Source organism: Falco punctatus, assembly GCF_963210335.1.
Source record: "Falco punctatus genome assembly, chromosome: Z".
In the NCBI taxonomy this organism is placed as follows: Eukaryota; Metazoa; Chordata; class Aves; order Falconiformes; family Falconidae; genus Falco; species Falco punctatus.
Genome location: NC_137586.1, coordinates 36950287 through 36966751, shown reverse-complemented (window position 1 = coordinate 36966751; position 16465 = coordinate 36950287). Strand labels below are relative to the sequence as shown.

The 16465-nt window shown below is 43.0% G+C and overlaps 2 protein-coding genes across 10 annotated transcripts in view; both read left to right on the top strand.

Moving 5' to 3' along the window:
- The first annotated feature begins 1352 nt into the window (after nucleotides 1-1352).
- Nucleotides 1353-15694, top strand: PLIN2 (perilipin 2). 3 transcript variants are annotated; one of them, XM_080372878.1, is made up of 9 exons: nucleotides 1354-1503; nucleotides 3742-3798; nucleotides 3881-4076; nucleotides 4740-4822; nucleotides 5327-5612; nucleotides 5926-6110; nucleotides 6854-6988; nucleotides 7693-7983; nucleotides 14453-15694. In XM_080372878.1, exons 2-9 carry the CDS (start codon nucleotides 3769-3771, stop codon nucleotides 14585-14587), a joined length of 1341 nt encoding a protein of 446 aa, XP_080229004.1. In that variant the 5' UTR covers nucleotides 1354-1503; nucleotides 3742-3768; the 3' UTR covers nucleotides 14588-15694. The 3 variants fall into 3 exon arrangements, with proteins under 3 accessions (XP_080229005.1, XP_080229004.1, XP_080229006.1); XM_080372879.1 differs by lacking the exon at nucleotides 6854-6988 and having other exon boundaries at nucleotides 1353-1503; XM_080372880.1 differs by lacking the exons at nucleotides 6854-6988; nucleotides 14453-15694 and having other exon boundaries at nucleotides 7693-9056.
- A 211-nt stretch (nucleotides 15695-15905) lies between these two features.
- Nucleotides 15906-16465, top strand: part of HAUS6 (HAUS augmin like complex subunit 6) — a 35599-nt gene continuing 35039 nt past the window's right edge. For 3 of the 7 annotated variants that reach the window (XM_080372877.1, XM_080372876.1, XM_080372872.1), the window contains exon 1: nucleotides 15907-16392. In XM_080372877.1, coding sequence (XP_080229003.1) covers nucleotides 16220-16392 — 173 coding nt within the window. In that variant the 5' untranslated portion in view covers nucleotides 15907-16219. Of the gene's footprint in view, nucleotides 16393-16465 lie in introns of all 7 variants that reach the window. The other 4 variants (XR_013925023.1, XM_080372875.1, XM_080372874.1 and 1 more) reach the window with 2 other exon arrangements.

Genomic DNA, 16465 nt, shown 5'->3' with positions numbered 1-16465 from the left:
TTTCACCATCCATTCTTTGTTTCCCATTCTTCCCAAGGCTGACAGCCTTGATTAGAAGTCCCTTTGTTTGTCACTTTTAATAACTTTAGAGTCAGCTTGGCCTAACCTTTGTGCACAGATTCGTTTAACATATAGCTACACACTAAATCAGTTTGGTAATTCGGGAGTTTAGACATCTTGTCCCTTATATGGCAAAAGTATTTCAACATAATCCTGAAAGAGCGAAAGGTTAAAGCCTTTTGGTGAGCTAGCGATTTTCTCTTAACAGAATACGTTGACATAAATGTATATACAGTGGTATCTATAAAGTGGCATCAAGCAGAAAAAAGAGGTCTATTTGTTTTAAGCAGTGTAAATTAAAGCAGAATCTGTATGGCCCACTTTTGTTTAGGGAGCAGAAACAGCATAAAGGAGTCTTTGTACTGTGAGGCTTAGGGATAAAGTGATTTGTTGTCAATTTTAACCATTGAAACAAATTAAGTTTTCTGGGAAGCCAGTTTAAATTTCCTTGAGGAAAAATACTTATGCAAAAATTACTGGCCCAAGCAGAAGTTGTTTGTACAGGTTTGTAGCACATGATTACCCTTAAGGCATGGATCTTTGTCAAGCAGTTCTTTCCAGACACCCTCACTGCAACAGCACGCTGAATACAACTTGAATTATAAATATGTATTTGGACTTTTGCCCACAACCGTTTTTCCCTGCTGCTTTGATGTGTCTAACTGTGATGCGTATCTCATTTGTTTATAAGTTAAAAGTGAAGTGCACCTTTGGAGTTACAAAAGTTAAGAACACCAAACAAACGTGGGTTTAAATCTGTGGAGGTGATTATCTGTGAGTGTGCTGAACTGAACTCATAGCGCTGGAGAAGAAGACCGGAGGCTCATCTGCCTTTCCGAGCTGGTCGACCCCCGTTTCAGTACACCCCGTGTTCCAGCCCCACCTGGGACAGTCCTGCTTAAGAAGTCTGGGTAAAGGAAGAGGTGTGATTAATTTATGACCAACACAGCCTAACCTCCTGCTTCGTTCTTTTGCCCATTTGGAAGAGCTGAAAGAATTCTGAGTGAAGAGAGCAAGCATTTTGTCTGTAACCTCTGCTCCTGGCCACGCAACTTGTGGGCCTACACACCTCGGTCTGAAAGCCTGGACCCTTCCGGCCCCTTTCTGGGCCTTGTGTTCGCACTGAGGTACTACGAACGGCTCCGCTGAAAGAGCAGTTCAACAAGCGTTTCCTTTATTACGATTTCTTTTTCTGGGTGCGGCCCTGCCCTCCCGCTCTGATGCTTGACCGGCATGGGTGAACGCACGGCCACGTCCTCGCCCCGGCCCCGCCCCGCCCCCGCTGACGCGCGACGGCAGTGACGCGTCCTCCTCTCGCGAGAGGTCGGGTGGCGCGCGGCCGGCGGCGGCCGCTCCCCATAAATAGCGGGGCGAGGCCGGGCCTGGGAAGGCAGTGGCTGTGCCCGAGGTGCGGTTGGCTGTGCCCCTCCTGGCTTTTCCCGGGTGAGTACTACCGGCAGCGGCGCTCCGGCCCGGCTGTCGTCGGCCCTGCGGGGCTGGCTCCGCAGTATGGTGGAGCCTACCGGCGGAGCGGGCGGGGGCTGCTGCTCGGGCTGCGGCCCGCCCCCGCTGTCTCCGTCGCCTCCGTCATTGCGCCTGCGGGGCCCCCTGCCCCACGTCCCGGTGTTTTGCGGTAGGCTGCCTAAGGCGCTCGCGGGCCCTGGAGGGCCCGGGATGCCTGTTCGCCCCCGGGGGAGGCATCGGGCAGCTCCGTCCCTGAAGAGGCCTGTGGCGGCTCCTGGAGCTGGGGCGCCGGCCTGCCCCGGCTGCCGCGGCTGGCCGGGGCGAGTGCCTGGGCTCCTCGGCGGGGTTGTCAGCCTGCTGCCTTTTGGCCTTTAGCCTCGTGTCATAGCGGGGGAGGGAAGGTAGAAATGAAAGCTGTAACTTAATTTATTTTCCTGTTCAGCATCTTTTGCTGTTTCCGAAATATGCTTTTGTTTCCTGGGGGCTTTGATTTGGGCAGCTCACTCACCTGCTCCAATGAAGTGGATCCAACTTCTAGCGGCGCTGAAACTGCAAGGAATTCTTAAAACTGTGCAAGAGCATAGCTGTCACTGATGTCTTTAAGAGCAGGGATAACTTAACAGACTAACTAGTTGACTAAAATTTACATCCATGCTGTGTTTGGCTCAATCTTTTTGGATGTATTATAGATACTGAGTAATCCTTAAAGTAAGGGCCCTTCCTCTTTCAGTGGCCAGATTCTGCTGTTAGCCTCTTCTCATCTTCTACAGTGTGCTTTACAGCCCAAAATGAAATTCAGCTGTACTCTGAGTAATCAGACTTGTAATGCTATGCAAGAAACATAACATGTTCCTGGGGGTATTTCAATATTTAATAGATAGAAGGAAAACAACCCTTTTACTGCTGTAACCTGTGTTAGCTACCTGCTTGTATGTCCCATGTACAGTGGTTAATCTCATTACAGGCATTACCTTATGGCACATGTGTTAATATGTGCAAATATGTCTACAATGTAAACAGCATGCCTTTGTCCTTGTTCCCTGTTATGTAATGGGGAAAAGTTTTACTTGTTCCCAGGCAGGATTTTAACACACTCCTTTTGATACTGTCATACCTATGAGGAAGAAAACTGCTGGTGTCTCTTTGACAAACTTAGCAGAAAGTCTTGAAAACCACAGTCCTTTTGAGGACTGACTTTTAAGCTTGCCTTTCTGTTGCCTTTACTTATGCAGATTCGTAGGGAACTTAAGTGTCATATGAAAACATCAATGCAAAAAGTGGTTCCAGCAAATTATGTTCAGCCTGTATGTGCACATTGGATGACAGTGCACTTCTGTATTGTGCTCCTTATGTGGTACTGCAATACCCCTCTTTTCTTACAGGGTTCATATGGGTGGTAGAGCTGCTAGTGTTTTCTCCATGGGAATAGGTGTTGGAAGATAACTGAGTAGCATGGGCTTGTTGGATGACTGCCTGTTTCAGTGTGGGATAGGTAATAATTAAGTCTAAATTAACATAAAGGAGAGATTTTCTGCAGCGGGAAAGTCCTATACCTTGTGTGTTACAGGAATGCTAACTTTTGAGCAAGCTGAGCAGGGGAGTCCTGCATGGGTATTGGGCATGCCACTAGAGAGAATGAACTGCTTGAGCTTAGTGGAATGACTTCTGGGAATTGAGCTGAGGTTACTGAAATAAGTACTCCCCTTCAATCTTCCATGTGTTGTCAAGATTTGGGCAGCAGTGATGACTCAAATGTCAAACTTGACTCCCTTATGTTAACAGAAGATCTGATCTGATTAAAGACCTCGATGGTGGAGGCTTCATCTGATTTAGACATCCTAAACTAGAATTCTGGTGATTTGTTGGCTGGTGTTTCTTTGGCCTGGCTCAACAGATAAGCCCAAGTGTGTGTGTCTTCTAGAAAAATAGATTGATCAACTGACTGGTAACTGAGGTACAGTACTTCACTGAAGAATTACCAAAAAGCCTGTCTCTTGCATGTGCCCTACTTCTGTTGCCTAAACCAAAGTAATTGGGAAACAAAGTTTTGGATTTCTAAGTTTCTACAATAAAATGTAATTCCTGTATGCAAGAATCTGGACATGCCAGTCGCCTTGATCAATGGAGTTGATAACAAAAGGGTTGTTGGTTTCAAAGTCTGGTGATTAAATGGAGTGGATATGAGAATGCTGTAACTCAAATATGCTTCTTTCACAGGCTGAGTGAGATTCAAGACCTGAAAAAATGGCATTGGCAGCAATTGATCCACAGCAGGTTGGTCTTACATAGCCCCATAGTTCTTTATGCCTAATTCAGAAACATGAGTCAACTAACATTTTTCTTTTTTTTTAAACAGAACATTGTATCGAGGGTTGCTAACCTTCCCTTGGTGAGCTCCACCTATGATATGGTGTCCACAGCTTACATCACCACAAAGGATAACCATCCTTATCTGAAATCAGTATGTGAGATAGCAGAGAAAGGAGTGAAGACAATTACTTCAGTAGCCGTGACGAGTGCTATGCCTATCATCCAGAAACTGGAACCACAAAGTAAGGCAACAATGGAACTGTTGATAACTTAATTAAACTGATTGCTTTATATATCCAGATGTACTTACAGTTTAACATGGTCATGCCAGTCTGGAGTGCTGTTTCAGGTAGCTGACTGAACCTGTTGCATGGCTTGTTAAGTAACTGATTACAGCTGGGTATGATTGAGCAAAAAAACCCCAAACCGTCTAGAGCCAAAGCAGATTCCAGCTTTTGTAATCCTAAACTGACTGATTCATCTTGATATGCCAGATGGTTATGTAGTCTGTTGCTCAACACCTTCATTACCTTTCACCTGGTTTCAAATGCTACTCCTGTACTTTCTCTTGCTGAGAACAACTGATTAAATTTGGCAACTGTGTCACAAGACTGTTGTAACCAGTAACCTGGTTTCATGAAGTGGCAGGCAGCCAGGTGCTTCTGTCTTGTTCTAACAGTTGCTTGTAAAGTGTCAAATGGATTTAAGTGAGCTTTTTTCCTGTTGCTGTAAACCTGTGTTGTTTCTGGGCTTTCCTGCCTCAAATTTCACTGAAAAAGGGAGGAGACTACTTTAAGAGTGTTTTAGCTGAGCTCTGTTTCAAGAGGAATTCTCAACTGGATTTATTTATACTAAGGGAAAACAAACTCCAAATTTTAAACCAGCTATTGTAATTTCTTTTATAGTCGTAGTTGCCAACAACTATGCGTGCATAGGTCTGGACAAAATTGAAGAGAGACTACCTATTTTGAATCAACCCACTGACAAGGTAAGTTCTTTCCATGTACCTACGTGAAGCAGAAGAACTGTACACCCTTCCTCTTTCCTATTACTAAAAATGCAGGGAGACAGATTTCAATAAGCTGTGCTTGAAGCACAGCTTAGAAGCAGTAAGGAGGTAAAAGGTTTTTCTGTTGCCTTTGGGATGCCATTGAGCTGCTTTTTTTTTTGATTTTAGAACTTGCCCAACATTTGACACATCTTAGACGTCTAGGATCTGTTCACTGATGGGCATTTTTTTTTTAAAATTTGAGTCCTTGTCTCTTTCCTGCTCAGTGTGAAGCAAATAGTACTGGAATTACATCACTGAAGTGTTTCGAGCTGAAGGCTGCAGGGAAGTCATATTTTGTTTTGTCTTGTACATATGTTTTCAGGACATAATTTCTCCTAGATAACTGATAATTTTACAAGCTTTAGCATAAATCTGTATTTCCTGGATTATGTATCTCCTTAAGGAAATAGTTTTAGTGAATCGGCCTGTTTCTTACGGCAGGTTGTTGCTAATGCCAAGGATGTAGTTGTGGGAGCTAGAGAAGCTGTAACAACCACTGTGACTGGTGCCAAGGAAACTGTTGCTCACACGATCACTGGAGTTGTGGGCAAGACTAAAGAAGCGATGCAAGACAGCGTAGAAATGACCAAGTCAGTTGTCAATGGCAGCATTAACACTGTCCTGGGAAGTCGTGTGGTGCAGATGGTGAGCAGTGGAATGGACAGTGCTCTCACTAAATCGGAGACCCTTGTTGACCAGTATCTCCCACTTACAGAAGCAGAACTAGGTAAGACCAATTAAAGGTTTGATTTTGTTGGAATGCTGGTATTGGAGAGAAGCAAGCAATCATCCATTTATTACTTGTAATGGGGAGAAGGCATGTGCTTCCCACGCTGCCTTTGCCTTGCTGTTTGTAGTAGCATCTTCACAGGGAAGCAGAGTGAAAAATAAAGATTTCCACATGTGGTAGTCTTATTAACTTACTATGGTACTAAAGGGCTACTAAACAGGTCCAGTATTCAGCTGTTAGAGGTCTGAGGCAGTTACATTTGCTTAAGTTTTCTTCCAGTGGTCAATTTGCTTCCTTTCTACATATCTAGAGAAAGAAGCTGCAAAAGTTGAAGGTTTTGAAGTTGGAGTTCGAAAGCCAAGCTACTACATTAGACTAGGATCCTTGTCTTCAAAGGTTCGCACACGTGCCTACCATCAAGCCTTAAACAAAGTTAGAGATGCTAAACAGAAAAGCCAGGAGGCAATCTCTCAGCTCCACCACACTGTTAGTTTGGTAAGTTTAAGCTTTCACTTGAGTTATGAAAAGCAAACACTGGCACAGTTTGAGTGCAGAAAATAACCAAAAAGAGGCATAGGAAAACTGGAACTGCTTTCTCATACTAAGTGTGTTTTATGAGTATAAAGGATTTCCCATTCGGAGCTTTTTACCACTATTCAGGAGAGATCTTAAATCAGGCTAAGCTGTAAACGAGCCAGGAACTGCTTGTAATTTTGAGCATTGCAGGAATAGAAGTGACATATTTAAAGTGATATTTCTGTTCTGAAGTGCTGAGTTTAACACAGACTTCATTCAGTGAAGTAAATGTCTTGCAACTCAACACTCCAGTCCTTTATATTAATAAAATGGTCGGGTTCTTTGTGGGCTTGCATATCTTGCTGTGGGTATCTCTGAGCATTCCTGGGTACTTCAGTAGTCTTATCCTAACAACGTACCTTTATGTACAGGATAAACTGTGCATAAAGAGTCATGGCCTTCTATACACTTTCAAATCCTTGTGTAGGATGTGAATGGGGGAGGGGGAAATAGTTGAGGAAGAGGTATATGCTATATAACATCTTAAAACTGCATTCTGTTTTCTCTGCTTTGAAGAGAAGGAATGCACGCTTATATTACCCAAAATTTTATATTGAACTTTTAAAGTATTTAAAAAGGAGCTTACAAAGCAGGTAAGTTAAGGTAGTCCTAATGGAACTTTTATAGACTTTGCTTTACTTCCTTATTTGGCTGTATTTCAGATCGAGTATGCCAGAAAGAACATGAATAGTGCCAATCAGAAACTTCTTGATGCTCAGGAAAAGCTTTATCAATCCTGGGTAGAATGGAAGAAAAATACAGGCCAAAATGATGGTGATGACTCACATAGCACTGAGGTAAAGAGATGTAAATGTAAACCAGAAAAAAATGGATTGTATACTGTCAAGGTAATGGCAAACTAACAGTCCTCAAAGTGCACAGCATCTTAACAGCACAGAAGCTTATGTGCAAATTGGAATTTGAATACCGAAGTGCAGGGCAGCTGACTAGCGACTGCTATGGAAAGTAGGGGACACGCAAACTCTTCAGTGAGCCTACTTGCTGCAAACACTCTGGGGTTCATTCTCCTTTCAAGAGAATGGTCATCCTGTTTAGCATATGAACTTGGGTTGGGATGTCTGTATTTAGATCAGCTAGGACTCACATACCTGATATGGCCAAATGACATATAACCGTTTGTCATCATAAAACGGTCTTAGTCACAGCCTCACTGTGTTTTACATGTAAGCAGCTACATGCAAATTATTTATTAGAATATACTTGCCTACTGTGACTTCTTATCCAGATTGGAAACAAGAGCTTGCTTATCTGTTGACTGGGTAGAAGCTACCAGTATTTCTGTTCCACAAAGTACTTGAGATTTGAAGAAATATCAAGTACTTTCAAGTCTCTTACTCTTCAGGCTTAAGACCTGTTTTATTATCTGCTGTAGCTTTATGTTACTTGCATGTTTACTTTGCTTCTTGATATATCTTGAGCAACATGAAGCTGCTACAGTCATAAAAAGATATTGATGTGCTGTTAAACTTTTTGTTTCCAGTACATTGAGTCAAGAACTCTAGCTATTGCCCGGACCCTCACTCAGCAGCTTCAGACCACCTGCCTCACACTGGTTTCAAGCGTACAGGGGCTGCCACAGAATGTGCAGGATCAGGTTTACAATGTTGGGTCAATGGCAGGTGATGTCTACCAGAGCTTTCGGTCAGCATCCTCCTTCCAGGAGTTATCAGACAGCTTTCTCAAAACTAGCAAAGGGCAGCTGAAGAAAATGAAGGAGTCTCTGGATGATGTGATGGATTATCTTGTTAACAACACACCGCTCAACTGGCTGGTAGGTCCCTTTTACCCACAACTGCCTGGCCTTCAGCATGCTGAGAGCAAAGGTGAAGGGGAGAAAAATTCCAGCCAGAAAGACAAACAGCCTGAACACGCTATTGAATAAACTGCATGGCACGTGTGTACTCTGCTGACTGACCAAACAAGTAGCCTTAGCAAGTGTAGCTGTCAAAAGCCTTGGAGAAAAATCCATAAACATACAAGTGGAATAAGCATAGAGGAAAAAGGACGCTCACGCATGACCTGCATTGTCCTTTGTAGTTAAGCCACACTTAACTTAAACTGTCTTGAGTGCCAAAATACTGGCAGCTTACAGTTGTCAAGATGCTTGTTTGTCAAGTTAAGAAACCTCACCATGCTTATTAATGAATGGTATTAATACCATTAGTCTAAATAAAACGTGCCATAGGTAAAAGCATTTGATTTGTTGCTTAATCTGTACCAGAATGATATAAAAACCTTGCATACTATGAAATGCATTTAAAAGCCCTGCAGTCTAGCTAGATATGTTTGAATTCCGTATTTGCTGTGGATTGCACATTTGATTATGGATTTGACTGTCTCAAATTCTGCTGCTACACAGTTCATGACAAAAGGTCTGTGAGTACAGAATTCCAAAGCTGAAAGTGGGGTTTCTGAATGAGTCAGCTGGAGTTACTTAAATGCTGTGACAGTGTTAACATTAACTATCTAAACTTAACTATTGTATAACATAGTAACCTGACCACAGAATTCTGGAGTATCTAAACTTGTAAGGGGATCCATAAGGATCATGGAGTCCAACTCCCTGCTCCTTGCAGGACTACCTAATACTAAACCATATGACTCAGTGTTGTCTGCATGCTCCTTGAACTCTTGACAGGCTTGGTGCCATGACTGCTTCCCTGGTGAGCCTGTTGCAGTAACAGACCAAATCATTATCAACATGTTTTTCTAATATACAGTATAAAGACAAGATTCATGCTGTTTGTACCCAGGTGCCTGATGTTGTGTGGGTTGTTGTTTTTTTTGTAGCCATCTTTGTGTAATTCATTTTGTATATTAGCAATAAATGCTTCAGTAGCCAAAGTCTGTCTCCATTTCAGTGGTGTTTAAAACAAATGTAACTTGCTGTTCTGTGACTCCTTCAAACTGAGTCCAGCAGAAAGCAAGCCTGAAATGCAAATGAAGTAGACATGCATTGAAAATATATGTGTGTGCGTATGTATAGATAGGTAAGAGATTGCTGCAGCATGTCCTTCCTTCCTTTGAGTTCCTGTGCATCCTTCCATTCAGTCTTAGCTTAGCTTTACTGCTGCTTTTTTGGTGTTTTCTGTTGCTTGCCTTTAATGATGACCTAACCTGTGAGCTGATGGATATATTAATATTGAGAAGAGAAGGATACAGACAAAAAAAATGCCCTGTCCTAACTTTGCAGTAGATATTCTGTGTGCATGGGACTGCTGGCTAGCTGCTTTGGCAGCTGGCTCCCTATAAACAGTATATACTCAGGGCTGCAAAGACCAGTTTTAACCTGTTTAACTTTATTTACCCTCTTCTGAACTTGAGTGACTAGCATATATTAACACTCAGCTACTTGGGTGCAATCATTCCTCAGTAGATTCTGTGAATCCCTCTCCTGGAAGAGAATTACAGTCACTGAGAAATAGGCTTTCTTGGTTTAGGGCTGTCCAGGTAAGTTGCATCTCTGTTCTTAATGCATGCTGCCCTGTGCAAATTTGAGTTTTGTGTAGCAATGCTGACCACCGTTTTCAGAGGTCACCGAGGAAGTGTAAAGGAAAATAAAAGAGTTCAGAGGAAGCTTGCCACCTGGTGGCATGTTGCTACATGGAGCAATACCTCTCTACTGCTGGTACAACGTGGGCACTAAAGCAAATGACATGTACTGTAGCCTGCTGTGAGAGGGCTTGCATCAAGACTGTTTTAAGCACAGTATTAAAAAATGAAGGAACGGAGGATTACAGATAAAGATTCCGTAACTTCCAGGTATAAATACTTGGGTTTTGTAAGGGGGCTGTTTAACAAGAAATTGACATGAGATAGTGAGAATTCTTTCCAGCTAGGGCCTGTGTGAAGGCTTCTGGAATTCTTTCAGCAATTCATTCTGTTTACTTCAAGTATTGAATGAGTCAACCAGAGAATATTCTTTTTCATCTCCATTTGTAATAAAACTTGTAAAGTGTATCTACTGTTGTGGAGGTGCTGAGGAACAGAATGGGACTAATCTGGTCTGGGAGCAGCTGGTAGTTCAAAGAAGGGAATTCCCATTCTTACATGTATTTTAAAATCTGATGCCTGTGAGCTTTTGTTCTGAGGTGATTCATCAAGTTAGATATTCAAAGTGCTCACTGTCTTTTGGGGACTGAGGAATAAGCAGCACCTCCTAGTACTAATGCAAAAGCAATAACTCTCTCTGTTCTGCCTTAAGTTGGACTACTGATTTGGACTCGCTTAGATGCCTGTCCAGCCTTGCTAAATGTCAGCGAGCAGATGAAGTGAAAAACAAGGGAAAATATTACCAGCCTAGACCTCCAAATTATTTTGCCCTCACTATGGACTGTGGGTGGATTCTGTGCAAAAGTTCCTTTGACTTCTGACAGCTGGCCCACAACTGATGGCCATGAATGGAGAAATGCCTGGTTAATTGCTTACCTAATGGTAACAGGTAAAGCCTGTTACACCAAAATGCTGTACGCAAGTTCCTGTGTCATGCTCTTCTGGGGTGTGATTCTTCTGTTGGCTCCTGGAGCCCCCCCTGCCAAAAGTGTGTAAGCTTCTGTCCACCCTCCCAGTAGAACTAGGTACCCTTCCTTGGGGGGGAAAAGAGGGCTGAATAGCAGCAGTTCAGTATATTCCTGACTTATGTTGAACGTGTCTCTGGGCTGAAATTATGACTCCCATAGTAATGACAGCACTGAACTGCAACTGTAGCTTGCCAGGCTGTCTTCTTGTTGGTAGTTTAGTACAGCATATCCTTAGGTTCTAGACTTGTAATTAGAATACAGACAAAACTGGGTATTTTTTTCTAGTGGAGTTAGGGTGACTATTAAAATGTCTGCTGGAGGCAAGAACTATGTGGACCTCTTTGGCTTTTTTTCCCCACAGTGGACTGAATCTGAAGTACATGCTGATAATTGCTGAAAACTCTCAAACAGGAGGAGGAAAACCTAAGATATTAACAGAGCAGAGTATACTCATAAATTTTTCCTGTTAGCTTAGCTGTTTCTCTGTAACTGCATGTATGAAGCAGCTCAGCAACGCTGCATAGAAATTTGCCTGCTCTTAGTCCAAAACCACTTTTGAGGATATAGCTTGGGCTAGAAAGCTGTGAAATCTCTGGAACCTTTTAAAAAAGGTAAGATTAGGTATGTTGAAAATTATAGGAAATAGTTGATCCTATTTGCAGCAAGGCAGAAAAACTAGATGAAATGGAAAAGTGTGTCAAAGGTTGCTAGTCGTGCAAAAAACTAGGATGGCAACAGAGTGCTAATGAAGTAATCACTGATAAGATTATTTATGGTTTATGTAGCGTTCAGAAAATAATTGTTTCTGTTCAAGAGATAAAAAAATCATAGTTGGAACTTCCACCTTCCGGGTGTACTTAACAGACAGCTACTCTATCATTGCTGATAATACTTAGCTACAAAAGTTTTAAATACAAACATTTGTAAATAGCTCCATATGATATGAAAGTTTCACAAACATCATATTCACAGCAGCATATGCATTGGTCAAATCCAAATTACAGGATTTGTGTAAGAGCTGGAGTTGCAGGGATAAAGCTATTTGCCTTAAACTGAAGAAAGATGGAAAGCTTTTAAAATGTCTCACATACCTTAAGATGTCTTTTTTTTTTCAATAATCTTTTCCAAACTGCAACTTACAGAAATACTATATAGCCAGTAAAATAGGTGAAAGGATTTGAAAACAACTGATGAATTACTTTATTAAAAAAAACCCTAAACCCAAACAACAATAAACGACCCAAAAACTTACCTAAGCCATCTAATTAAAAAGAGGAAACAGCATGTAACTAATTTTTTAAGCATGATCTGTTGGTCATTTGCGTGATCAGAAAGTCTTAAATGCAACAGCTTGCTAGAGGTTTTGTGCACAGTTTTGATAAATGTATTTCTCTTCATACTAAGATGGGAATTTTCTTTTGGGTAATACAGTCTCTGTGACTAAAAATAAGTGCTTTTTCTGAAAGTGCACAAATAAGAACCATCTCAAATTGCTAGTGGTTTAGTTCTGAAAACCTATTAAGAAAAAATGGATTAATTTAAAGTTAGTATTGACATTTGCAATTTTCATATACAAATGTTAAACACTGAAGTATGTTTTGCACTATTCCATGCAAGGATTTTGCAAGTTTTGCACTGTTCTGTGTAAATGATCCAATTGCATCCTATGGAGAAATGTCACGAGGAGGAGTCGTATCTGGCCTTATTCTTTGTTGTAAGAATTGACTTACTGTTGTGTTTCAACTTCCTGTGAAGTGTGAAAAGTGGTAGTGGAGGTGAAGGTCCTTTACCTAAGCAAGCCTGTAACACCAAGGGCTTTGCATTGTTTTGGTTAGACTGGTGCAGGTGTCAGAATACACTGTCCTAATGTAATTCAGCATGTTCCAGAACAGATAAATCATACTGACATAAGCCCTGCTTTATTCTGATGCCGACAGATACACTCCAATCTGAAATTCTTTCATGGCTGTGAACATCTTACTAGTATGCTAAAGGAGTCAGTTGCTTATAATGTGTGCATTAAGGAGATTAAGAAAGCATGGTATTAAATTTCAGTGCTTATCCTATTGTCAGCAAGAATGACGTGGTTATAAAAGTGTCTTAAATTTAGGATGTGGTGAAAATTGTCACTTGACAGACACAACTAAAATGGTCATGTGCCCTGCTCAGTGTAAGTATAGAATAAAACCACTTGTTTAAGCCATCCGTTTGGGCACATTTTAAAAAAGTTTGCATATGGACTACTTGGCCTAAGTGTTGTTAAGACATCCCCATTTGTACTGCAATATGAAATACAGGGTGATGTGCTGATAATGGGATAGCTTAGTGATTTCTGTAAGTGCAGTAATTAGTAAAATTACTAAAAGGTAAACTACCATAAGCAGAAAGATGCAAGATAATTCCGGCTGGTAGAAAGATGTGTCTCCTCAGTTACTAGTGCCTTTTGGCTTTTTGGGAGACAAAGATCACTGATTTCATTTTAGTTTCTCAAAGTGGTTACATGTTTCATTGTATTCACGTTAGTGCCTAGTAAGTGACATGCTGCTTAAATTCTTCTGAAGCTTAGTTTTAGTTCATACTTCAATTACTAGTCGTAAGTCCCTGGTGCCTTAGGGTTTATGAGTTCTCTTAAGGAACTGATTTGTGTTCCCTGCTTTAATGTTGTCTACAACTTGATAGCTGAAACAGTAATCCTTTTATCCTTTGATGTGTTCTTTTTTTTTCCAATGTCTTCCATAGCAAGCAAAGCACACATTTATCTTGCACGCTGTCTGTCATGAAAGTAAGTCATAAGCAAGGTGTTTTGCAGTTAAGGAATGGATTAAAACTGCTTCTCCAGACAGCACTGAGTTTAAGTTACACAAATGCCTGGAAGCCTTTCCAAGTTGCTGCTTCTTGTATGTGCAGAACCAAAGTCCTGTCAGCATGCAGCCATTGTTACGTGCTGATACTGTGTGTTGCTCCAAGTATGTCACATCACCTGCGTTAAAACGGTTACCATTAATGAAACTATAGTACAAATATTTTTCACTTGGGGCAAAAATCTTGCGGTTATGAGGAAATTTCTTAATTATATCCCATTTTTCAGAAGTGCCTAAGTAGTCTAAGTCCTCCTAAGGGGGCTTAAGGGTTGGGATTTAAGCTCCTAAGTGTCTTAGCCAACATTTTTAGAAGTGTGTAACATCCATGCATCCACTAATGTCTCTGGCAATTCCTGAAACCTGGTGGTGCTTAACAGTGCAGAATACTCTACATGCAGTTAAAACAGAAGCCAAAGTGGGATTGCAGTTGCAGTTACTTTGGTTCTTGGGAAAGGTTTGATGTGGTAGGCAGGCAGAGCAGTAAAGGGCAATCCGTATCAAGCTCCTCAGGGCAGGTTCCTTTGTATAGCCCATTTTTCCCAAGGAAAGAATAAAGGCAAAATATGTTTAAAAACTTGCTTTTTTTAATTTTCTGGTAACCAATTTCACTAAATACACTCCACTAAGTTTAGCTCTGTTCCATCTCTAAAGCCCTGTGTGCTAAGCAATGGGTCTGCATCTTGCGTAGTATTTGGTCTGTCTTAATGTTGTGTTTCATGTGTGACTGGGCATATTTCACTTTGTATTTGGTATTTTGCGTGTGATTTCTAGAGGTGCTGAGCATCTTTGACTTCAGTGATTACTGCAGAAATTTGTTTGGGTTTACTTTTAAATTCATTGAAATTTCATTCCTACACAGGTTCCTGATTTCACTATTACAGACCTGTCTTCAGAGTCGGACGATATCCCAGACATTTTGGATTTGGATGAAGATGATCAACAAGACTTTTCACGCACAAATGGCCCTTACAGTACAGGGCAGAGAGCTGAATAGAGGCATAACAATGTCTTCTTGACACAATGTATTTTTGCCATGTTTAACTTAGATTTCTCCTTTTAAGTGAACCTGCCTAGCTTAGGGATTTTGGGGATATTTTTTAAATCACTGTTTCACTTAGCTGCATAAAAATTCTGATTTTTTTCTATCTAAGGAATGCATGCTACGTTAATTCATTAGCATGGCTGTCAAACTCCCATTCTATAAGCCAGGTATAGCCTAACCACTGTATCCAACTGATCTCAACTTTGCTAATGATTTGTTCTGCTGGCAGCAGCCATGAGAACACTCTGGTGCTTTGCATAAAGGGCTGCCAACAAAAGGAGTTTTGGATGAGGATTTGCCCACAAATTTTCCCCTTTCAGTCTACATGAAAAGCACTTCTGCATCTACCTCTTTGCTGCTGGAAGGGGTAAGAGACTTTGCCTCGGATTCTCTCAGGTTCTTTTTGTAAGGCTCTGTACCTACAGAGCTTAGAGCTTCCCTTTGGCAAGACTGCTTTATGCACAAAAAGACTCCCTTTCTCTCTACATGCCTTCTGTGTGCAAAAATTTTGGCCATCCTGATGCTGTCAGTTGTGGGGCCTGAGACTAGAAGATGGTAAATGCTTAAATGGTAAAGTTTTCCAGGAATGAGGATGACGGTTAAAAAAGAAAGGGGGAGAGACTGTAAAAAGTAAGGACAATGATACAAATGGATGTAGGGCAAAAGAAAATTGAAAAAAAAACCCAAAACAAAACAAAAGAGAAGGTGGGGATACCTCTGGTGACGGCGATGAGCTTTTTATGTTTAAATAAACACTTCAGGTATTTGCTAAGGAATGTCGAATCCACATTTGGTTGCGCACAGCGACTTCTATGGGAGCGGGGCTGGGGGCAGGCTCCTCACGCCTCTTTCCGAGGACCGGGGGGCTCCTCCCGCAGAGATCCGGGGTTGCAGCAGCAAGGCTGGGGATGCTGCACGGTGCTGCTTCTGTGCGGCCGGGGAACACGGCGCGGCGGCTGGCACATGGCGTCTCTGCTCTCGTGTCGCCTAGCGCTTGGCTCTTGCGGAAGCTGTGAATCCTAGTCACTGAAATGCCTTGGAATAAACGTTTGAACCACACAGCCTGCTGCCGGTGTGAGTTTCACTCGTTCCTCGTATTAAATTTTGTAAATCGGTTACAAAACAATCTAAACCCTCTGCAGCTCGCCTGGGCCAAGCGCCGCCCGGGACTTCTCGCCCCCTACGGTCGGCTCAGGCTGCTCGGCGCGGGCTCCCAGCGACGGACCGCCGCTCTCCGCCCCCTGCTGGGGCCCGGCCTCTTCCGGGGCCGCTCGGCGTGGTCGTGGTCGTGGTCGTGGTCGTGGTGGTGCTGGCGGCGGCGGGGTGACGTCCTGCGGCCCCCCCGGCGCCGCTTCCGTCACAGCGGCGGGAGGCGCCCGCCCGTGCGTAACGGTGGCACGGTGTAACGGCGTGCCGCGCCATTCCCTCCTCCGTGTCCAGGCAACGAGGGCCGGGCGGAAGTTTCGCGGTGTCAGGGCCCGCGCGCGGGAGATTTTGGCGGGCCCGGGAAGATCTTGGCGGCCGTGAGGCGGCTGCGCTGCTGCATGCATCGGCGGGGGGGTGCTCCGCCAGTGGCTGGACGCTATGGAAAGCAAGTGGGAGATGCAACACTTCTGGCTGTACGTGAGGGCCCTGGGCTTTGACCCGGGCGATGACGATGGCGATAGCGATGGCGATAGCGATGGCGATAGCGATGGCGATAGCGATGGCGATGGCGATGGCGATGGCGATAGCGATGGCAGCCCGGGTCTCGGAGGGTAAGTATGAGGGAGAAGCGGGGCGGAGGCGGCGGCGGACGGGACCCCTTCTGCAGGTCAAGACGAGGGGGTC

Coding starts and splice junctions, on each gene's coding strand:
- PLIN2 (XM_080372878.1), top strand. CDS start 3,769: ATGGCATTGGCAGCAATTGATCCACAGCAG. Junction 6,989..7,692: donor ATGACTCACATAGCACTGAG/GTAAAGAGATGT, acceptor TTTTGTTTCCAG/TACATTGAGTCAAGAACTCT. Junction 7,984..14,452: donor ACACACCGCTCAACTGGCTG/GTAGGTCCCTTT, acceptor ATTCCTACACAG/GTTCCTGATTTCACTATTAC.